We start from the raw sequence: 24,481 nt of genomic DNA, 5'->3' as shown, positions 1-24,481 counted from the left end.
ATTTGACTGTTTTAAGACATAAACAAAATGTATATGCAAATAAATTACATTGTACTATTCACAGACTACAGGATGGGGCAAAAGTAGGTTTACGGTTGTGAGTACATGAAACAGTTTATTTTTGTATTATATTATTTTCCATATGAACAACTATAAACCTACTTTTGCCCTACTCTGTATTACTAATGTAATTATATTTTCCTTTATTGAAGTAGTATATATATTTGCTACTCCTCCATTTCCCTAACTCCCCCACATAAATATTATATCTAATATTTTTTGTCATGTCTATACTCAGGGAGTTCTTCCCTGCTTGGCCTATTAAAAAAATAACACAGAATACTCACTGCCAGTGCCCACTAAGTTCACCTTCTCTACTGACATAATATATATTTTATTAGTTTCATTTTCCTTCCTCTACTAAAACAAAACACAGGAGGGCAGAAAGAGTCTCTTTTGCTCAATGTGCTTTGAGAATGCTAAAACTTGTTAGGGGCATCTGGTAGTCATTTGAATAAATATACGCTGAATATATTACCCTTGCTGGTATTGTTAAGCTATCTTTACCCATTTTACTTAGTTGTTGCATAAATATTCTATTTTAGTGTGGACTACACTGTAAACAATTATTCTTTCTAGTTAAATTATAGGAATAGGTTACTACATCATCATTCTTAAAGGATACTGAAATAATCATCTACTATCAGTTTACCTATTTTGGCTCATTTTCATTGAACTGCCTGTCACATTGGACAAAGATAGAAATTGCTAAAGATAGCCAATTTAAAGGAGGTTGTGGAAAATCAGCATTATACATTGTTGCTAGGACTGTAATTTAGTACATACTTTTTGTATAGCACTTTGGCAGAACATTTATATAATTAAAAATGAAAATATTGTCAAACGAACAATTCTACCTATATCAATCTATTCAATGAATATATTTGAATATGGTTTTTAAAAAACATACCTAATTTGATAGATATTAACTTAACACAGTTTACAGTAATTTAAAAGTATAGGCATTCTAAATGTTTACCAATAATACAATGCTTAGCCTAGTCGGCATGGCTCAATGGTTGTGTGTAGACCTATGAACCAGGAGATCATGGTTCGATTCCTGGTGGGGGCACATGCACAATGTACCAGTTGCAACTCGATTCCCAGTAATGGAGGCAGTCGATTGCTGATTCTCTTTCATCATTGGTGTTTCTATGTCTCTCTCCCTCTCCCTTTCTCACTGAAATCAAGAATATACTTAGCCGAAGCTGGTTTGGCTCAGTGGATAGAGCGTCAGCCTGCAGACTGAAAGGTCCCAGGTTCGATTCCGGTCAAGGGCACATACGTTGGTTGTGGGCACATCCCCAGTAGGGGGCGTGCAGGAGGCAGCTGATCGATGATTCTCTCTCATCGATGTTTCTAACTATCTCTTTCCCTTCCTCTCTGTAAAAAATCAATAAAATATAAAAAAAAGAATATACTTAAAAATAATAATAGAATGCCTAACAAAACTATAGAATATTGTATAGCTTTTAAAAATAATGTAACTGATATTTATCATAAGCTTTTGAATATAATAAAAGAACTATTCCACCCGGGGCTCAGTGATTGAGCATTAACCTATGAATCAGGAGGTCATGGTTTGATTCCTGGTCAAGGCACATGTCTAGGTTGTGGGCTTCATCCCTGGTGAAGGAGTGTGCAGGGGCAGCTGATCAATGATTCTCTCTCATCACTGATGTTTCTCTCTCTCTCTTCCTTTCTGAAAATAATAAAAATATTTAAAAAGAAGAACTATTTTAAATAATATAAAAATATATCTTTACAACATATATGTGTAATATGAATGTATTATATATGAATATATTATATGTGACTATATTACATACATACATTACATTTTACGAAAATGTTCTGTGAGTATACATACAAACAATTCACAGTGGTAATTCCTAAGGAGTGGTAGTGCCTCTAGGTTACTTTCTAAATAATATTTATTGTAGTATGGATTTTTATAAGTACACATATTACCTTAATTTTTTCAATCTATAATAATTCTATAATAATAAAAACATAATATGTTAACTAGACCAGACATCCTTCCGGATGTCCTTCCAGACAACCTTCTGCACAAAGCCAGAGCTGTGAGGGAAGCCGGTCCCAGTTGCCTGCCAGCGGCCAGAGGGAAGCCCAGGTCCCAGGTGTCGGAGGGAAGTCTGGGTCCCGGGTGCCAGGGGGAAGCCAATGCTGGCAGCCGGGGGAAAGGAAGGCCTACTTTTGCATGAATTTCTTACATCGGGCTCTAGTATTAAAATAAAGTGGAGGATAATAGGATGCCTAAAATTAAAAGAGTGAAAGGCAACCTGTAGTATATATTTAGAGTAAGGAAAATATAAAATGAGAAATCAAAGCTAAAAGCAATGTTGTGGCAATATATTTACATAGAGCTAAAAAGTGGTCATGTTGCCAGGCCGGTATTGCTCAGTGTTTAACCTATAAACCAGGAGGTCACGGTTCAATTCCCAGTCAGGGCACATCCATGGGATGTGGGCTCAATCCACAGTAGGGGGCCTGTAGGAGGCAACTGATCAATAATTCACTCTCATTATTGATGTTTCTATCTCTACCTCCCTCTCAGAAATCAATATATACATGCATATACTTAAAAAAGTGGTCATGTCATTAATTAATTAATTCCTATAAGTAGTATTGATAATAAATAACATGAATTGAGGACATATTATGATAATCACATTTTATAGGCATCATCCAATTTAACTTCAGAACTATCCCATAAAGCAGCTACTATTTTTCTCTTACAACAAAGATAATAAAGACATGGAGAGTTTAAGTTATAAGGCTCGTGATTAGCAGAGTCTGTAGGCATCGCATTCAACTATGAAACACAGGGCAAATCCTGGATGTCTGCAGTCTAGGTGGAGGGACAGAGATCTTGGAATGACTAAATTTTTGTTTGCACAATTTCTTAATTCTGCAGAATAAGACCTACTTCTTTTAAGTTCAGAGACTATTAATAAAGTAGAAAAATAGCCATCCTGCCTGAGCTTATAATTGTTAATATCAAGACTTTACTTGTGTTTGTCGTTATCTAGATAAGGACTTCCTGTGTGTGGCTCGCCTACCCAATAATCTGATCATGATCCTTAGGCTCTGGAGTCTGGACTTGACAATGGCATTGTTCTGAACTAAATGCTTGTGGTGACGCTGCCTTTAAAGCAAGTACTTTCCACAGTTCACTGCTCTGGCATTTGAAAAGGGGCCCTGGACAGGAGCAGGGAGTGCAAGAAAGAGATAAATGTAATTATGGGGATGTGTGCTAATAACTGCATTGCACTGATATTTAGTTAACATAGAAACATTAGTATACATTTTATTCTGAGCACTTAAAATAGTGCAATTTCAATATTTGATTTCTAGTTTGTGGGAAGAACCTCGGAGGCGTATTTTAATCATACTGTTTGTAAAAAAGAAGCTTGTGTAAGGTTATACAGAGCTTCTCTCCACTCATCTGGTCTAATGTTTGCTCTCCTGGTGCAGGAGAGAAAACAGGTCAGTGGAAGAAGATGACTAATTAGTTAACGAGGCCAAATTAAGGACAATTTATTTCAGTGCATATTTGTGACATCAAAAGTATATGATTTCTGCTGTAAAAATGATTTTATGTTACTATATCTTACCTATTAACAACAAAGTATCTAAAAAGAGATGATACTCATTCGATTTTGAAAGTACTCAGTTAATAAAATCATATTATGATTTTGCTTCTTTGTTAATTAGCCTTTTCTTTACTCTTTAGATTTATATGCTGTATTTTACAAGGGGAATAGTTTTTCAAACAGATGGTTTAGAAGTTGAAGCACCCTAGTGTGAGTGTATGCATTTGTATGTGAAATTATTATTATTAGCATTAGTATTAATATTACCTCACAATATTTAGAAGGGAAGAAAATATGTTTGAAGCAGGCTATTTTGAAAAACAGCAGCTGCATTGCTTTCTCTTATGTAATTGATATTTTATGTGGTTGTCATTTTTGATATACTGATCTAGCTGCTGTATTCAAATAACATTATTTTTAGGTATGGAAGGCTTATTTAATTAATTTATTAAATAAGTCAATGGTTATGACATTATCCTTGAACTTACCCTGGCATTGGTCCATTTCCAGAAAGACTGTAAACCTGACGAGGATTTAGTAGATATTGGAATTTTCTGTAAATTCTATACAGATGAAAATATGAAAGAAAAAAATTAGTGGTACATCAACATTTTAAATAAATAGCACCTCTCTATATTATATTTATATATATGGTTATAATTATATACACTTGATAAATTTTGTATTAATACTATTAAAACTATCAAAGCTTAATAGAAACTAGTGGTTCCTTTAGGAAAAGAAGCTAAGTAGTCATTATAAAGCAATCTATATATATAAAAAGCCAGCAACCTGAATGCCAGAACAGCCGGAACAAGCAGTTGCTGTGACGCCCAACTGCAGCCAGCGAACCAGCCTGATCGAGGGGTGGGGCTGGCTGGCCAACTTCCCATGGCCCCACTCCCCAGCTGGCCCCGCCTCTGATCAGCCTCACCCACCCTGATGGGGGGGTGGGGCGGCTGGCCACCACCCCCCTCGGCCTTTACCCCTGGCTGGCCCCACCCCTGATCGCACTCCCCACCCCAATAAGGGGTAAGGCAAGCCGGCCAACCTCCTGTAGCCCCTACCCCTGGCCGGCCCTGCCCCCAATGGGCCCCCACCACTCTGATCAGCCCACAGCTCCTCCCCCCAGTCGCCCCCACCCCTGATAACCCCCCCTACCCCAAAAGGGGGCAGGGCTGGCCAGCCAACCTTCCACAGCCCCTCCCCTGGCTTCTGACCCCAGATCAGCACCCCACCCCAATCGGGGGTGGGCCCCGCTGGCCAATCGCCTGTGGCCCCTCCCTCTAGCCTAACTGGCCCTGATCCCGGGTGCCACAGGGAAGCCTGTGCTGGCAGCGGGGGGGGGGGGGGGGGGGGGGGGCGGAAGGAAGGCCTACTCTTGCACGAATTTCATGCATTGGGCCTCTAGTCTATCAGACTGGGCTAAGCCATCTCATGCTTTAACTCTGGCTTTCACGCTCTTTCACCTGTTCTGTAAAAGTCATGCCTCGCTAGCCCACTTCTATATTGCTATTTAAGTACAGTTATGTTATTTCCAAGATGAAAGGTTAGAGTGGATTTATTCACAATATAAAATGTTTTATTACATTTGGAATAGTTTATGTCTCATTTTGTCCCTCCTCCCCCTTAAATTTTAACCTCACTGACTATCTCATGGTTCCTTAAAAAATGCCAACGCCATTTCACAAATCTTTCTTCTTTCACTGGCGAATATTTACTCATATCAAACCCAATTCAAAAGCTAGTTCTTCTAGAAAGACTTCTCAGTTTTAAGAAATAGTCATTTCACCTCTGAACTTTCCTAGCACCTTTAGTAGAAACATTTTCATTTCAGCATTTATCATGTGGCATTGAAATGAATCTGAATATTGATAAAAGGAAAAAACTTCTAAACAGAAATAAAATCTTGTTGATTGAAAAGTGAAGAATATTCTTCATTTCATTGAAATACAGCTGGAAGTTAAATAGTAGGAAAGAAATTGCTTTACAAATTTTGGTTCATGGAAATACTTGAACTTCATTATTTGGTAACCTCAAAGGTAATTTCTGTTTTATTGTCATGATGTTTGTGTTAGTGTTTTTAATCTTATTACTCCTTATTTGGTTGAGAGTAGTAAAAACTTATAGAAATTATTAAGGCAGATACAACCACATATTTGTTTATACCTATACTCTTTATTTTTTTAAAATATATTTCATTGATTTTTTATAGAGAGGAAGGGAGAGGGAGAGAGAGCTAGAAACATCGATCAGCTGCCTCCTGCACACACCCTACTGGGGATGTGCCCGCAACCAAGGTACATGCCCTTGACTGGAATTGAACCTGGGACCCTTGAGTCCGCAGGCCAATGCTCTATCCACTGAACCAAACCAGTTAGGGCTATACCTATACTCTTTAGAAGGATATAAGATTTATTCCCCGATGAGGTGATTTTCAAATTTTTATTAAATATTATGAATTAATCATTAATTCCATTAAAAATGACATTTTTGTATTGTTAGCCCAACTATTGAAATACCTGAAAATGCAGCTCATCCTTACTTATATTAAATGTATGTGTTTCTTTGGGAAATGTGGCATCATGTTCTACTAAATGCACACACAGGAAATCTTTATAATCTTTGCCTAGAAGCTGGATATCAACTGTGCTCCTCAGTACTGGGTAATGGCTTACTGAATTCACCTGTTGACTGTCAAGGGCTAGGAGTGATAGGTATGGTAGAGAAAATTCAGATATCTGGGCTATGATAAAAATGTGTATAAAAGGATATTATTATTTTAAAATTCCAATTGTAAAAATAAGGAGAGGTCATACCAATATACTACAGATAGATTCTAGCATTACTTGTTTCACATCAAAATTAGTAAACCATGAGAAATAATGTTTTTAAATACTGTACACCACAATTTCAATTAATCTATTTACATAGATATGACATAGAAATATGACTTGAAAAAAAACATACCGTTCTCCTTGCTTCCCACCACTTTTGGGGTTTACAAAAACTAAAAGTGGATGAGTGCCAGGAACAGGAGTGATCTAGGAGAAAAGTTTTTATATAGACAAATTACTGTTAGTTCTACGTCATGGAATACCAATTAGCAAATTCAAAAATGTGGCTCTTTCATTCTTAAATGTGGATACCTAGATACACGGATCTATTTCGTTATTCAGTTAATCACTGTGTTTTTGATATATACATATCAACAGGAATGCTCACTCCACATAGAGTAGTAGGATCTAGCTGGGTAGGTATAAGACAGAGAGAAAGGCATCTTTGAGAAGGGAATAAGTGTGAATAACTATGAGATGAAAACAAAAGGTGCCATTTGTGGGACAGTGAGTAAACCAGCCAGAATACAGTAGAGTATACTGGGGGAAATATATATATATATATATATATATATATATATATATATATATATATATATATATATATATATAAAAGCCTAAGCAACTGGCCAACCGTTCAACCGGTAGCTATGATACGCACAGACCACCAGGGGGCAGATGCTCAACTCACATTCATGGAAACATGGAACACACTGGTGAATCTCAGAGGGAAGGCGGGAGGGGAGGGTGGGAAGAGATTGACCAAAGATCTTACATGTATACTAGAGGCCTGGTGCACGGATCCCTCGGCCTGGCCTGCAGGGATCAGGCCGAAACGGCAGTCCTGGATTGTGAGAGGGCACTGGCCAGGACAGAGGGACCCCACTGGTGCATGAATCCATGCACTGGGCCTCTAGTATTAGAATAAAAAAATAATCATATTGTATATAGTTTTATGGAAGACCTGCACTTTGTGGCATGTGTGGAATCCATCTTCCCAGCCATTTGTGAATAAGATGGTTTGAGGCACCTATCAGTTTAAAAGTTCCATTTCACATAATGTTTCCACAGAGCATTGTTTGCCTGCTTAGAGACTACAGGTCCAGGTATTCTGGACTATTTGGTAATCTGAAGTCCATTAAATTGGCCGAGTCCCTACGGTATGCCCTGCACTGCTTCCTTCACTTCTCATTTCTCGGTGGAACAGAAAAAGGGCCTGTCCTACTGGATTTTATGTTCTAGTGGAGAAACAGACAGTATAAACAGACAGACAAACATATTTAGTAGTGACATATCCCACGAAGAGAAATTTACACAGGTAAGGTGATAGCACTTTATTGGTGGGGGGTTACATTATTGCTGATACTATGGTAAAGGAGAACTCTTGTATTTTACATGAATTCAGTGTTAAGAAGTAAAATATTAAAAATATTTTACCCCTACCAATCTAAGTCCCATTTAAATACAGTTTGACAAAACAGCATTTTAATAATAAACATTTACAACTAATGGAATCCTCTCAATATTAAGATGAACATTTTAGATCATTTACATTTTCAAAATAGATACAAAGTGTAATTTGTTTTTATTTCTACCCTAGAAAGTATCCTTAACCCTTTGCACTCGCTTGCTTTTTTCTCGATTCCTTTATTCTACTCGGGATTTAATTTTTTAAATACCCCAGATTTTACAAAGCGCGGCAGTAGAATAAAAAACTGGAGTTTCTTTTCATACAAACTTATTTATTTGGATTTTTTTATATTTCAAATTATTGATACATTCAATACAATTCGACATACGAGCTGCTACTGATGCTAACCGTGTCGAGTCACACTCGACATCCGAGTGCAAAAGGTTAAACATTTAATATGACAAAAACAACCATGTCATGTCCTTCCTTCCTGTTGGATTAAACAATCTAAGATGAAAAATTCTGCCAACACATTTCTCTCCCATTCGTAAGTGAAATGAGGTTTTTTTTCTAATGACCACGGGCAAGGTAAAAATGTTAAAATCTTCACATAAGCTGTATGAGAAGGTTGTGTAAGATATTCATAATTGTTCTACTGTTATCAAACTAGTTTTCATTACAATTTATTCGATTTCTGTTTTATTTTCCTTTGAAAAGAGGACAAGGGATTTTGTTCCTGATTTGTTTCTAATTCAGTAGGAAGATGAGATGAATGAGCTGGATCTGCAGTAACTTTCCAGTGTGTCTCCCTGAGCCACTAGTAAATGCGCTCATTCAATTAACGTATAGAAGTGCCTGCAGGTCAAGCCATGGTGCTACTAGAATGTAACACATACTTTTCTTCCCCAACTAAAAGCCAAAATGAAGAAAAACTGAACACACCTTTATTTCTCCTCCTGTTATAAAATCAGATACCACTCCTAAACATTTCACAGGCAAAGTAGCATGCTAGTAGATGTGGGGTTTAGTTGATTTCTGCATTTAATCTGAATTCTCACTCCTTATTTTTAAGTGGAAGTGAGAATCTCAAGGTAAAGAAACAAATTTTGAGCAAATCATTACATCTAAACCCAAATACACATTGGGGTGATCCTCCACAAACTCCACATTCAGCTACCATTATATGTGACTACTAGAGGCCTGGTGCACGACATTCCTGCCCCGGGGGGAGGCGGGGGAGGGCGAGGCCTTAGCACAGTCTGCGCCCTCTCACAGTCCTGGACCCCTTGAGCCTAAACTGGCAGGCGGACATCCCCAAAAATGTTCTTAGCCCTGCTGCAGAGGTGGTGAGAGAGGCTCCTACCACCGCCCCTGCACTCACCAGCAGTGAGCCTGGCTTCTGGCTGAGCAGGGCTCCCCCTGGGGGAGAGCAATAACCACCAGGGGGCAGCTCCTGCGTTAAGTGTCTGCACCCTGGTGGTCAGTGCATGTCATAGTGACCAGTTGTTCCGCTATTATGTTGATTTGCATATTAGAGTTTTATTATATAGGATATTAAATTCACACTGGGTTGAATATTTGGAATGTATTTGAAAACATGTTTTAGAAAACCTTTCAAAAATGTTTATTTATTGAAATATGTAAATGAAATATGTAAATCATTATTATTTATCAAATAAGTATCCCACTAGAATAAATCACAATATGTAGATAACCTCAAAATACAAAAATTACTGATCTCATTTTTATGAGTGGATAAATGGATAAGTAGATCAAGTAGTTCATAATTTAGATAAAGAAAAGATTTGGAAGAATGATGCTACTCAACAAGATACAACAGTCAAATACCCAAAATGGAAATATAGGAATAATAAAACCAATAACAATCTTTCCTCATATATCCCCTTGTAAGAAATTAGGTTTCAAAATAAAACTATATTAAGATAAAACATCACAAACTTAAGATATTTATTTGTAAGTTCTCAGGCACTGTGGAATAGTCCCCTTTTGATAATAATGTTAGCAGATAAAACACCCGATCTAATGTAACCTGTATTTAAGAAGTGATAGGTGATTAAATATCAGCACCATTAAGACTGGTGTTAAGGGATCATTTAATGGTGTGATACTAGAAATGTCAAGGTTCCAGGCAGATATGGCATTTCTCTCAATGCTCATTCAGAAAGCTTTAAATTCTATAAACTTTGTGACAATAAAAAAGCGCCAATCCAGCAGAGTGAAGTTAGGTACCAGTAGACCAAAAGCAGAGTTCTTAGGTTGTAGAGCCAAAGAGCTACAGTATTGTAGAGCCATTTTCAATTCTGACAAGTTAAAAATAAACTACTGTGCTCATTAATAATCCTATATAATAAAAGGCTAATATGAAAATAAACCGAAAGGTGCGACAACCAGAACCGAACAACCGAACAACCAGTTGCTATGACGTGCGCTGACCATCGGGGGTGTGTACAGAACATGGCAAGCGTCGGCCATGGCATGATGGTGGAGCAGGTGAGCAGGGGTGCCAGACCAAGGCAGGGCACCGGTCGCTGTCATTGGGGCAAGCCTCTGGTGGTTAGTGAAAATTCTTTGCTCCTGCGTGCCATGGTCCCTCCCGGTGCTCGCACCTGCTGCCAGCACCGACCTCGCTCACACCCACTGCCAGCACCAGAGAGGCCGCTTGCACCCACTGCCAGCGTCGGCCCTGCTCGCACCCACTTCCAATGCCTGGCGCCGGATCCAATAGCTTGGCGCTGTCAGCAGGTGTGAGCGGTGGCTGCCGGCCCCAATCGCCGCTGAGGGCTTCTCCACCTCCCCCTGCTCCTGAGGGTCGATCGGGGCAGTAGCCGCTGCACACACCCGCTGCTGGCACCAGCCCCAATCACATCATGTCATCAGCGGGTGTGAGTGGGGCCGGCCCTGTCAGAGCATGGGAGCAGTGGCGGTGGAAGCAGGGCTGCCAGCAGACAGGGGACAGGGGACCGGGGGCCGTGGCTGGAGAGGCCAGGTGGGGGCTTGAAGGATGGGCCTACACCTGCCCCTGTGCCTACCACAGCCTCACAGCCCACAGTTCCTTTCAAGGTGCATGAATTCGTGCACTGGGCCCCTAGTCCTGAAATAAGAATCAGTATCTTAGTAGTAGAGTACCTGCTATTGCTATTTAATTCTCATATACCTCTTCATCCCTGATGAAAAAATGATGGGCAAAGGGTAATTTTGTAAGGTTGCCCCCTCTAATCACAGCTGTGATCTATAAGCCAAGAGAAGAGGCCTCAGAATGTACATGCCAGCACCTTGACCTTTAACTTTCCAGCTTCTTGCCAGCACCTTGACCTTTAACTTTTCAGCCTCTAGAACTGTGAGAAATAAATGTCTGTTGTTTAAGCCACCCAGTCTCTGGCATTTTGTTATAGCAGCCCGAGATGACTAGTACAAAAGTGTCCTATGGAAACTCAATATAGGCGCTTTAAAAAGGAAGAGTGAGAGCTTCTAGTCACCTTTCTCAGGATGCCAGCATAGAATTTGCTATCATAAGGACCAGCAGCCATCACTGATAATGAGGTGACCTTGAAGACATCATAGGAGGTTGGAATTGATAGAAGGAGACCTGATGAAAACGTGGAGCTGCCTTATTAGCCCTGCTTCTAAAGGTCCTACTTCTGGACTTCATTTACATGATAGAGAGAAAAATATCATTTTGTCTGAACCTTTGTTATATTTTGTTTATTCCTTCCTTTTCCCTCCCCTGTTAAATTCTGCAGTACCTAACTGTAATTGATATGAAAAAACAAGATCCGAAGGGGAAAAGACCTGCATACAGATGGAACCAGGCTGAGAAACTTTATCCTTCATCAAATTTGTAATTATTTCTAGTCCCTGAGTGAATAACAACAGAAACTTGATTTCAGAGTGTATGAATAACCCTCTATATTTCATGTTATCTTATTCTCATTATTTTATTTTCTCATTATTAAATGTTGGCATTTTTCAGTTAATCCTTTTGTAATGTAACTTAATAGTCTTAGATATGGGGAAATGTAGGTATTATTAGATGTGATATTTCAATTAGTGTAATCAATATATTTTATTAGAGGCCTGGTGCATGACATTTGTGCACTGGCAGGGGGTGGGGGGAGGGAGTCCCTCAGCCCAGTCTGTACCCTCACACAGTCTGAGGGGTCCTTAGTGCTGCTGCAGAGGCGGGAGAGGATCCCTCCACCACTGCTGCGCTTGCCAGCTGTGAGCCCAGCTTCTGACTGAGCGGCGGTCCCCCCATGGGAGCGCACTGACCACCATGGGGCAGCTCCTGCGTTGAGTGTCTGCCCCCTGGTGGTCAGTGCATGTCATAGCGATTGGTCATTCCACTGCTCAGTCGATTTGCATATTAGCCTTTTATTATATAGGATTCCAGATCTTGTTTTCCACAGCTGTCTAAATCAGGTAAGAACTAACTTCTAGAATTCAGAATTCAGTCTAAGGGAGCTCATTTGTATTGTGATGCAAATCTTATACACTTAAAGGAATTTAAATAGACTAAAGAAATACAGTTTTCTTAGTTTCTGAAAGTGAGTATATCTGATTTCTATAAATTATGTTTTATGGAAATATCTTACAATAATCTTTTTATGTTTTACTAGCGTTCCCGTTGCAGGAAAAATCCTGCAATAGGGTTTCCTGCTGCACTCTACCCCGCCGGCCTCCGCTCCTCCCTTGTCCCCCGGCCCGCCTTCTCCGCCAGCCCACCCCGTTCTCCTTCCTTCTCCCCCGGCCCCGCCTCCGCTCCACCCTTCTCCTCCCCCCCCCCCGGCTTGCTTGCTTCTCCACAGCTTTGCTCCCTTCAGCATCTCTTGGCTTCTTTCTACACTGTCTTGATATGCAAATTAGCCACCATCTTTGTTGGGGTAATTTGCATACTCGTCCTGATTGGTTGGTGGGCATGGCTTGGTTGTGGGCGTGGTTTGGGCATAGCGAAGGTGCGGTCAATTTGCATATTTGTCTATTATAAGGTAGGATATTTTGAAACAATTCCAAATTTACAGAAAATATGCAAACACTGTAGAAACATTTTTTCATGAACAATTACAGAGTATGTTGCCAAAATGATTTTTCATCACTTTTGCTTACTTTAGGATTGCCAACAAACAAGAACATTTTCTTACATAAATATAACACAACTTCAAAATCAAGACAATAACATGATTCTAGACTAGCTTCTTTTGTTATAAAAGCCATTACTGAGACAACTAGTGAAACTTGAATGGAATCAGGATCAGACAACACTAATATGTCAAGTTTATATTCAACTTTACCAATTCTTTTTAGAACTAACTACATCTTATATACGCTTTAACATGAAAAAAAGTTAATTTTTATATTCGAACAATTTTTCCTTTCAAAAATTATGTTTAATGTGTTTAACTTTTTTTCTTTGAATTGAATATATTGGGGAGATACTGGTTAACAAAATTATACAGGTTTCAGGAGCATAATTCTACTACAAACTCTCTATGTCCATGAGTGTTTTCTCTTTTTTGCTCAATAATTCTGAAATAAAATGTACAACTCAGTTATTTTGAAAACTGATTTATTGCCATCCTAAAATATCACATTTGTTTTGTTAAAGATTTTGGTAGAATGAGAGGGTGAAGACAAAAATATGAATATATTAAAAAGTGGTTATCCTAAAACTATTTGGTCTTGTAAGTAAATATTTATAGAGCACTTGAAATAATTTTAAATGGAAGATTATATAAAACATATGAAAGGTGAGTTACTCTGTCTAAAGTGTAAAAAAAACTGCCCTGAACTCACATCACCTACCACTGGACTTGAGGCATCTCTACAGAACCTGATGCTTCTCTAAACAGTTTTTAAGAAAAGATAGGATTGGGTAATGCAAAATAATCTTGAAAATATTAATAACAGGAAAAAGTATTCAAGGAATATTTTATAGCACGTGTGGTACTTAAAATCTTGAAGTATAATTATAAATTAGGTGTGAAAGGCATTTCACAAGGAAACATTTCATACTAGATTATTCTCTATAGAGAATAGAGCCAATCAGAGGAAATCTTATTCACACACATAGAGAGGCAATTTCATACAGTAAATATTAAAGAACGTGGCTTTAGGATCAGGCTGATTTGAAATCCCAGGTCAACCACTGCTCCCTTAGAGACCTCATTTTAAATGATGGCTTTAAGTTCCATCAAAATGCCTTTCATTTCCAAATTCATATCTGTCTTCTCTCCTAAATTGTAGATTCACATATCTGTCTGCCTACTTGACATCTTCATTTAGATGTCTAACAGCATCAGAAATTTCTCTCCAAACCTTATTCACGGAGATCTTCTCCATCTTTTCAATTGCACGAGTCAATCATTTTTGAGGTATCCCTGAAGTATCACTTCTAATCTAGCCATCCTACATAAAATTATAGACAACTCTAACCCTCTGTCCTGGCACTTCTTACCTTTTTTCTCTCCATTGTCCCATATCACTTATAAACTAGTACATTATATGTATGGAGACAGAGACTCACTTTAAAAGTTGTTGTAATACTCAAATTATTCCGGACATAGTGAGGGAGTTAAAGTGACAATGAAGAACTAATTATAAAAGAATCAACAGGCTTGAGCCCTAAGTGGGAAAAACACAATACACACACACACACACACATACACACACACACACACACACACACACACACACACACACACATACCAAAGAAAGGGAATTAATTTTTATACATACACCATATTGTTGTGTATGGTGCATAGGTGTGCAGTTTAGTCTTGTGCTGGTTATAAAAAGGAGATACTGCAAATAAGAAAGAGTAGGGAGAGGGAGAAGCAGTTGTGGTGGGGACAACACTGGTTTACTTTTAGGTATTTCAGTATAAAGTACCCCTCTTTGTCTTGTGGTAAGAATATTACAAACACTTTTTTGATCTTCAAGTGATCCTTTTATTTGAAAAGTTTTCTCAAAGAATAATTAGGGACAAGGTAACTTTTGTTTAATACACTTTAAACAATTGTTCTGGTTTTCTACTTATTGGTTCACATGGGGATAGTCATCTGTATCTTCACAGCTCCTGCATGCTAAGAAGTTGCAGTTTCCCTTAAACTTGATCATGTGCACTAAAAGTAAACTTATGGTGTGGGTGATGACAAAGACAGAGTGCCTAACCACCTCTATTTGAAGTCCCCTAGGACTCGGGTTAATTAATGAGACTCATCCTAAGGTTATACATGATCTATTACTTCCTCTAATTAGAAATAATAATCCTGATCATTATGCTGGTTAGCTGGGAAGAAGTAAGATGAATGTGCTTAACTATGATTAATAGTCTTCTTTAAGCAGTGTAGATCTCTTCTGTCACTGAGTTATATGCAAACTGGGAAGCAACTCAATATTTTTAATGATATAATTTTTTAAAACTCACAAGAAGTAATTTTCTTGTACCTCTATTTACCTTTTCTGATAAATAAACAAACATTTTATTTTAAAATTGATTACCACATGAAAATTAATTATTTTACTATTTTGCATGAAATTGTTATCCAAAATTTTAGGATTTTACCTTTTTAAATGTTATCCCCAAAATTCTGTTAATACCTATGTGTATCATATTTTACTCCATTCTACTGATGTGAAACAGTCTATTTACCTAATTATGAACTAATATTTTTAAATTCAAAATATTATAATGATGATTGCATTAAGTTATATTTATTTGCCACTGTTTTGTAAGGGTTGATTCTATACTTTGCTTATTGACAACTGTCCCTGATATTTTTATATGCCACAGAAAGTGTGAAAAGTTATTGTCTGGCTAGTGGGATGAAACTCATCGACACAAAATGTTAATTACCTATTGTTTTTAATGTGATTTATTTAGTTGGAATATGATTGAATATTTATAGTTATTTTTGAATAAAAAACGCAACTTATACTGACATGTCAGTGTAAAGCTTCTAAAACACTGCACACACATTTAATTTTAGTTTAAAGTCTGGGTAAAGTATGGTCTGATTATTCAAATCTTAGGAAACTGAGAGGAAAAAAGTTATCATTCCAGTACATGTATGATTTTTATTTTTAAATCTGCAAAAGTAAATGGAAAAAAAAGGTGGGCAGGAATTTAGCATTTATATACCTGTTAAGATGTCGTAGCCTATGAGATGGGGTACCTTAGAGGTAAAACACATAATAAATTCAGATGACCCTCATTCAAAACTTAGCTTTACCAATGACTAACTGTGAGGCCCTGAATATAATTTTACTTCTGAACACCAATGTGCTCATTTCAAATGTAGTAAATAATTATAATATTTATCATATGATTTATCTCATATGTTATAAAGCAAATTCACTTAATACACATAAAATATTACTATAGTGCCTAGCATAAACTGTTTAAAAAACAATGTATATTTTCCTTTCCTGTTGAGACATGCTTAGCCGAGTGTGAAACATACTTAAATGGACATAACATCATAAATGATTAATCTGACCAGAATGTCACTCTGTTAATCAACTATAAAACTGATGTGTTGATAAACGAATAAAGATTTTTCTGAAGACATCTTCTGAGCTATTCTGCACATTAAGTAAATGCGCTGACACCTTAACATATGCCCCCTAAGGGCACAGTAGTAACCAATATGAAAGCTACTAAAATGTATGCTTTAAAAATCATACCTGCAGGCCTTGTCCATCCACAGTGACTGAGTTGGCTCTTTGCATTTTGTTCTTGTCAGTCGCTTTGTTTGGCTGCTGGGAACCACCCTTTTCCTTTTTCACTGTTGCTTGTCTTTCCTGTAATAACAACGAATCTATTTAAAAAATATGTTGAATCATTTTACTAGAAGGGGCAACATACAGCTTTTCATGGCTACAAATTTGGGCCCAAATTACTAGTGACTAATACAAAAGCAGTTACTTTCAAGTGGTTCAATATACTGGTATATGAGAGATGCATGATCAAAATATCAGTTAAAGAAAGGATGTGAAAGAAAACCAAATTGTATTATATCTATGGGCCCACTTATGACTCTATCAATAGTTATTCAGAAACATGAAGGCTAATTTTTTCATAAACAATGATAAAGATGTACATAATATAGGATTATGAATTAAATATTCAGTAATAAGCTCTAAACAGAATGCTTATAAATAAAGGCAATATTGAAAATGAATTCATGACAGACTTTTAAGCTACTAGGACGTTACTATCAAGAATGGCATAAAACTTAAAAATCACATTCCATCCCAGCAAATCTCCTTGTTCACCATAATAAAAAAGTGTGTTGTAGTTATCTGTTCCTCTTTCTATTTCCTCTCCTCTTATTCTCTCTTCAACTCATCCCAATAAATGCTATCATTTACAAATCAGCTTATAGCGAAATTATAAATGACCTTCTCATCGCCACACCTGTTTATCAATCTTCATCTTCTCAACCTTTAAGCAGCAATGGACAGAACTAACCATCTTTCCTATTGAAAGCTTGTCTCACTGGGCTTCCAGGTCATCTCTCTCTTAGCTTTCTTCTTACTTCACCCACCGTGCCCTCATAGTCTCTTTTGCTGGTTCCGCCTTCAGCTTGGCTGTCCTTAACACTTAACCTCATCTATACTCACTCCCTAGGTTAGCTTCATTTAATCCAAGGCTTTCTATTTCAATTCTGTCATGAAGACTTCCAAATTTGTTTTTTCCTGTTCAGATTTCTTTCTTGAACCTTAACTCCTACACACAAATGCCCTTTCTATCTGTCCACATGGGTGTCTAAAATCCATATCAATCCCCAAAGGGTCCAAAAGTATATATTTTTAAAATTTTCTGTCTAGCGCCCCCCCCAAAATAAATTCCAAACTAGACAATAAGTCACCACCTCCATCATTATAGGAGTTAAGCCATCATTATGCTATTTGCCTATTGTAACCATAACCAAATGGATCAATTTGATTTCAGCTTTGCCTCCATACAATCAGTTCTCTATACAACAGCCACACTCATCCCTTCTACTCAGCTACACTCACTTCAGTGTGCCTTGATCACAAGATCATGCTCTTAATTCAGGGCTCTTGCAATCACTTTGCACAGAACTGGAAAGCTCTTATTTGTGAATTTGTTGAACTTGCTCCTCAATTACTTCGGGTTTCTGGTCAAATATCAGACATGGTTCTTATTCCCTTTAGCCTCCTTGTGTGTGTCATTTAATACAACCTGAAATGTTATCAATTTCATACATTTAATGCTGGTCTTCCTCTACTTAATAAAAGTTTCTGAGAGAAAGGACTTTGTGTGTTTCACTTTTCTACAATAGAGCCTAGATCAGTACCTGCCCAAAATCAGGGTAAATGGAGAAATACATGAATTTTAATGTCAAAACAAAAATAAATTAAGTGCTTTAAGCACGATATTGAGAAAGATTCTTCAGCCATGTCTAAGCTCAGTAAAAAAAAAAAAAAAAATTGTCCTGATCAATTAATAATGTTTTCCATGTGTGCCTAAATGATTGAATGCCACTTTCTTATCACTTATTCAGATATATATTTCCTTATTTCTGTATTTATTTTTTAGAGTACTATTTCAGTTCTGTAACTGAACTTAAAGTGGACTTAAAGGTAAAACTTTTCAAATATACCAGGGACAGATGACTTAGAAAAATTTTTGAATCAAAATAAATGCTAATCAGAAAAGATCATTTACTTTGCAATTTCATGGTACAAAGACACATATATTTTTGTGTGGCTAAAAATGTATGCTACAATAAGATTCCTGAAATTCAAATTCTTTGGAAAATGATGTACTTATATATAAGCATAATTTCTGGCAAAAATATTGACATTTTAAAAGATTGATCATGCTTTATAAGATTACAAATTACAATTTTGTCTATAAATAGTTAAGAGTATAATGCATAGAAAGAGTTAATTATAGGATGAGGATTGGACTAAAAAAGCCTGAGGTAAATCTCATTTCTGCTGCTTAAATATTATGCAACCTTAGAGAACTTTATTTTTCAGAGTGTGTAAGAATTAATAGAAAATGTACAATGTCCTAATACTGTGCCTGTATTATGAATAATGTAAAACGAGTGTGGTTCTGCCTTTAGCACTCATCAATATTACCATTATGCAAAGTGTTTGTTATATTTACAAATGTGTGTCTATATGCGCACACACACATACTAGTATATATGCAATAGTTACATTAGTGTCAGTTTAGATAAGTTAAGCTCAATGTTTATATTTGAAAATCTACAGGTTGTGTTAAAAGTTCAAAAATGGAATACTATGAGTAAGTATGGGAATAGCTTCTTCCCCGGTTCTTACATACAGGTTAATAAAACGTGATAACAAATATTATATAAATATCTATAATGTGAAAGATATATTTAAGTATCTTATATTCTAGCATACCTTTATAACTTACATTTTCCCATAATTTAATTAACATTAAATTTCTCATGTACTTAGGTTATGGGAATTAAATATAATTTGAGTTGGTTCATCTCATTGGAAGTAGATATTTGTGACCTTTCTATTTATATATGTAGTTCTGGAAAGTTAAGACATGTATGTCTGTAAAGAGCTATCATACCATTTATTAGTATTATTTTATCCTTGGCTATACATAGAGTTAAGGAAATTTCTCCAACTAGCACATAGCAGTTGATTAAATGGCTTGATGTCCCTCCAGGGCATCATCCCTCTGAGTAAACTGTGACTAAGACTAAACAGATGTTTTATTGTAACAATTATAAAATACAGGGTGGGGCAAAAGCAGGTTTATTGTTGTTTGCATAGAAAAAATGCAATTCTATATAATGAAGAGGTAATATGCAAATCGACCATCATGCTCTTGCACAAGATGGCTGCCCCCATGTGGTCACAACATGGCTGCACAAGATGGCCGGCAGGGGTGGGCAGTTAGGGGTGACCAGACCTGCAGGGGAGGGCAGTTGGGGGCAACCAGGCCTGAAGGGAAGGGCAGTTGGGGGCGACCAGGCCTGCAGGGGAGGACAGTCAGGGGTGACCGGGCCGGCAGGGGAGGGCAGTTGTGGGCGATCAGGCCAGCAGGGGAGGGCAGTTAGGGGCGACCAGGCCTGTAGAGGAGGGCAGTTGGGGGTGACCAGGCCAGCAGGGGAGAGCATTTGGGAGCAACCAGGCCTGCAGGGGAAGGCAGTTGGGGACGACCGGGCCTGCAGGGGAGGGCAGTTGGAGGCAACCTGGCCTGCAGGGGAGGGAGGGCAGTTGGGGGTGACCAGGCCTGCAGGGGAGGGAGGGCAGCTGGGGGCAATCAGGCCAGCAGGGGAGGGCAGTTGGGGGCAATCGGGCCTAAACCAGCAGTCAGACATCCCCCGAGGGATCCTGGATTGGAGACAGTGCAGGCCGGGCTGAGGAACACACACCCACCATGTACAGATTTCATGCACCAGGCCTCTAGTAATAAATAATACAAGAATAAACTCTGTTTCGGATACTCACAACTGTAAACCTACTTTTGTCCCCACAATGTATATGAACAAATTTAAAAAACCCCAAATTAAATGTTCAATTGATAAAATGTAATTTTTGCGATCTACAATTACAAGAAAGAGGTATATAACAAGTTTAAAAATCCTCAGTGTATCAACTAGACAATACAAAAGTGGTAAACATTTTTTACACACATACATACTCAGAAGACCAAGTGGTTTCTTTGTTTGGGGAAAAATGCTTACTGCATTGAATTTGTGGAATTAATCAGGTTGAAAATTTTACAACAGAAGAGACTCAGAACCATTTAATTTTCCCCAGGGCTTTCTTTTTATTATACTCATTTGTTTTATGTTTATTTCCAAATTTTGTAGAACTCTCTCTGAGATATTCGGTATATTTTATTTAAGCAGCATAAACTAACAGGAGGGTAGTTGGATACTTTTCATATTTCCACTGAGAAAATATTTACTTCTGTCCTGTTTTATATGAGGGACAGGAAGCAGGGGGCATGTTTCAAAATCTGCTGTCCACAAACATCTCACTGGTCTGTTTTGAGGGTTAATTAACCCTGGCTAACAGAGCTCCATTGGGATATCTGAGTTACTCCCAATGTTGTAGTTATTAAAAACTGTCAGGAAGAACTCACGGACATTATTGTGCATCACTATTCAGAATAAAATAGCTGTCTGATAATTGGGGGCAGAGCTCATCACTTCACCTTCAGGATTTTGTTTTCCGTTTTTGGGGCCCTAAATAACAAAATAAATTTGTTATAATGAAGACATATTTTGTTGTGCCAGATAAATTATCCCAGATATAAAAAGAGTTGGAAAATTATTGCTGTGATCAATAGAAATTATTCAAACACGGAAAAGAGCCACTCTAACCCCCCCAAAAATATAAAGGAATATAGAACGTATAACTATATATAAAACACAGCTATTGATATTTCAGCATTTTCAAATATCAACCCTTTGTGTTTGCTATGTAGACGTTGTAAATGCAGAATTCAATGTTTTGTGATCCTTGGACTCTACGAGTAGCACAAGAGATCGTAACTGGGGGATTTATTGTATTAGAACTCCAAAGAATAATCACCATAATGCACGCAGAAGAAAAGCTGCAAAGACCATTCACAGAAAACACAGAACAATGAAACAAATGAGATTTAAAAAAAAGAAAAAGACCCCACTTTAAATATGTGCTCTAAAGAAATCTTTTTCTGTATCATGCTGATTCTCAGATGTTTTTCGTATTTGTTCATGGCCGAAAACTGCTTTCACAAAAGGGATGTTTACCACAATCCTTAGCCTGCTGGGATCGATCATTCACAAACTGCAAGCAGCACATGATGATTACCTGGAGCACAGGGTTTTCTTCTCTTTGTCCAATCTCAGCATGAGAGACAGGCAGCAGCAAAGCACCTCGATGGCTACAAAGCCACAGAGCAGGGGAGGGGCCGCTTGGCTGCCAACAGCCACCTTCAAAGGAATCCTGCAACTTCCTTTCTCTGCTGTTGCACCACTGGACTGAATGGAGACTCCGCCCATTCGGCCACTAGAGCTGGGCCGCAAGGATTTCCCAGAAACTCTAGAATGTTAACCCACGGGGACACTTGGGTAGTCATAATATAAAAATCTCCCTGAAACACAAGTGTCACCATGTCACTGGGACTTTCAAGGGTTATGATCTTCAACTTACTGACAGCGGCCAAGCGGTACCTTTGATTATTGTGACCCTTCTGTGGGATTTGAACATGTCTCTGCCCAGAGAAACGATTTCATTTCAAAAATGGCAAAGGCTCTGAATCCTTGGGCAAGTTATTTACTTTCTCTAACTCACCACTTAACACACCTATAAAATGAAAAGTTTCAAGTGATGATAAACTGAGAAAATGTGAAGTGCTGGCACAAAATTGGCAGTCAATACATGGCAGTCATTTTTCAAATATAAAACGTAGTGTTATATGTCATCAGTAAGTTTAAAACAGGTATGTGGCTTGGGTCGTAATAGTTAAAAATGGGTGCTGTGAAGGCCGATGCCAAAATCACTTATTTTGGGCTGCTTACTGGCAAATGGTAGTGCCATTATAAAACTAAGTGTGTGCCTCAAGTTCACTCACGCTCATTCCCTTTGTAAACTATACTAATTGAAGCCACAGTAAGCCAAAGGTTAAAGCAAGGGGCCAGATCTCTTCTCTCTGCACATTCATCATCTCTTTCTATCAGTTGAGTTAAATGGTCAACATGTAATTTCTGTGTATTAACCAATCTGCTTATGCCAGTTCCAAGTAGATGTATCTTGTCATTGTAACTGTGTAACTTAATTATCACTCCAGCCATTGAACTGTGCATATAAAATGAGTTGTTCTATGAAAAATAACTTGTATGCTCTGAAAAGACAAACTAACATGAGGGTGTGTGTGTGTGTGTGTGTGTGTGTGTGTGTGTGTGTACATGTGTGTGTATTAGTCAAGTTGTGTTTGGACACAATGACTGTAAAAGCTTAGAGAATTACTAATCAAAATTAAGGCTTTTTTTCCCCTTTACAAAGTGATTCACAAATATCCTTGACTTTTTGTTATACTCTAAAACAAGTGAAAGAAATTGAAAACAATTGCTTTCATTAATATATGAAAATCTTTAAAAATAGGAATGCTTTTGTTTTACTTTGGAAAAGAAAGACTCATGACACAGACAATAGTATGGTGATGGCTAGAGGGAGAGCGGGGACAAGGAGATAGAAATGGGTAAAGGGGGGATGAATGGTGATGGAAGGAGACTTGACTTAGAGTGATAAACACACAACACAATATACAGATGATGTATATAGAATTGTACACCTGAAACCTGTATAATTTTATTAACTAATGTCACCCCAATAAATTTAATACAAATTTTAATTGATAATTAAAACTTACGGGTGTGAAGACTGTGATAAATGCAAGAAAAACCACGCCATTTTCCAAACAGTGACTATGCCCTCATAGCTTGTCAAAAGTGTAGCCAATGAAAATTTATTTACATATTGTAAGTAAAATGTTAAAGGTATGTATATATCTTCCTGTATAAACTTTAAACACATTTTCAGTTAACCAATAAGCAATTGTTCCTGATGATGATAGTACAACATTAGAGTCTCTCTCTCTCTCTCAAAATATGTTAAAAGAAAAAAGAAAGCCATGTGTAAAGATTTTTAAAAAACTTTATAGCAGAAAACAAATTTTTTAAAAACTTATTATGAAAACAGCAATTCTGGTTTATTTATAAAAACTATATGATATACATTATATGGTTGAATGAGAGGCTTTGGAAATTTACAAATATAAATAAAAAACTTTAAATACAGTGCCTATGTTCACTTGATAGGCTATGATAGGGGCAAAAGCAAACTCTAGGACTTGAACAGATAAAATTAATTATTTTATGCTTAAATAATTAGACTGAAAGATAAATTTTTCTAATACCTTTGCTACTTGAGTATGTAGTTTAACATATCTCTTTAATAATAATTATCATAATGGTACCAACTAACTTAACTTAAAGCAGTTTAATATTTCTTGTAGATCAGAAACATATTTCAAGCATATCTCCAAGTATATTTTCAAGTGATATCTCTAGTTAGAAAATGAATTTTTTTAAAGTCTCAATGAGAACATTTACACTTTTTAGGGAGGAGTAGAGAGAGGTTATTACATTTTTTGTACAATTATGTTATTTTCTAAATAAATCCATACTCTAATATGTTATACGCATATGCTATAACTAATATTTTCCTAAGAGGTGGATGGAAATTGTAATTGTATGGAAACAATACCATTGAAGCATATCCTTTAGCGATAAGTAAGAATTGAATAGGATTTTGTCACAGAACACGTGGCAACTTTGCTTCATTAATGCAAAGGCAAAGCTAGCACTTCACTGAAAATAAATGTGGCAATGCCTGCACTTATTTTCAAAACAAGTCATTTATTCTGTGACTATATTTTATTAGCATGACTTTCAATGCGATGTCACATGCTAAATAATTCATGCAGGTGTACTGTTTTAAAGGGAGGGGCACTTCTT

At 37.3% G+C, this 24,481-nt stretch overlaps 1 protein-coding gene across 6 annotated transcripts in view; it reads right to left on the bottom strand.

The window, feature by feature from the left end:
• Window positions 1–24,481, bottom strand: part of DGKB (diacylglycerol kinase beta) — a gene marked incomplete at both ends in the record, with an annotated part of 464,423 nt that overhangs the window by 308,677 nt on the left and 131,265 nt on the right. For 4 of the 6 annotated variants that reach the window (XM_079785452.1, XM_079785455.1, XM_079785453.1 and 1 more), the window contains 3 exons: window positions 4,166–4,240; window positions 6,648–6,721; window positions 16,629–16,745. In XM_079785452.1, coding sequence (XP_079641578.1) covers window positions 4,166–4,240; window positions 6,648–6,721; window positions 16,629–16,745 — 266 coding nt within the window. Of the gene's footprint in view, window positions 1–4,165; window positions 4,241–6,647; window positions 6,722–16,628; window positions 16,763–21,773; window positions 21,807–24,481 lie in introns of all 6 variants that reach the window. The other 2 variants (XM_079785454.1, XM_079785451.1) reach the window with 2 other exon arrangements.

The sequence above is a fragment of the Cnephaeus nilssonii genome (genome assembly GCF_951640355.1).
Source record: "Cnephaeus nilssonii genome assembly, chromosome: 12".
In the NCBI taxonomy this organism is placed as follows: domain Eukaryota; kingdom Metazoa; phylum Chordata; class Mammalia; order Chiroptera; family Vespertilionidae; genus Cnephaeus; species Cnephaeus nilssonii.
The sequence above is the reverse complement of the archived record's forward strand: the minus strand, read 5'-3'. Positions and strand labels throughout refer to the sequence as shown.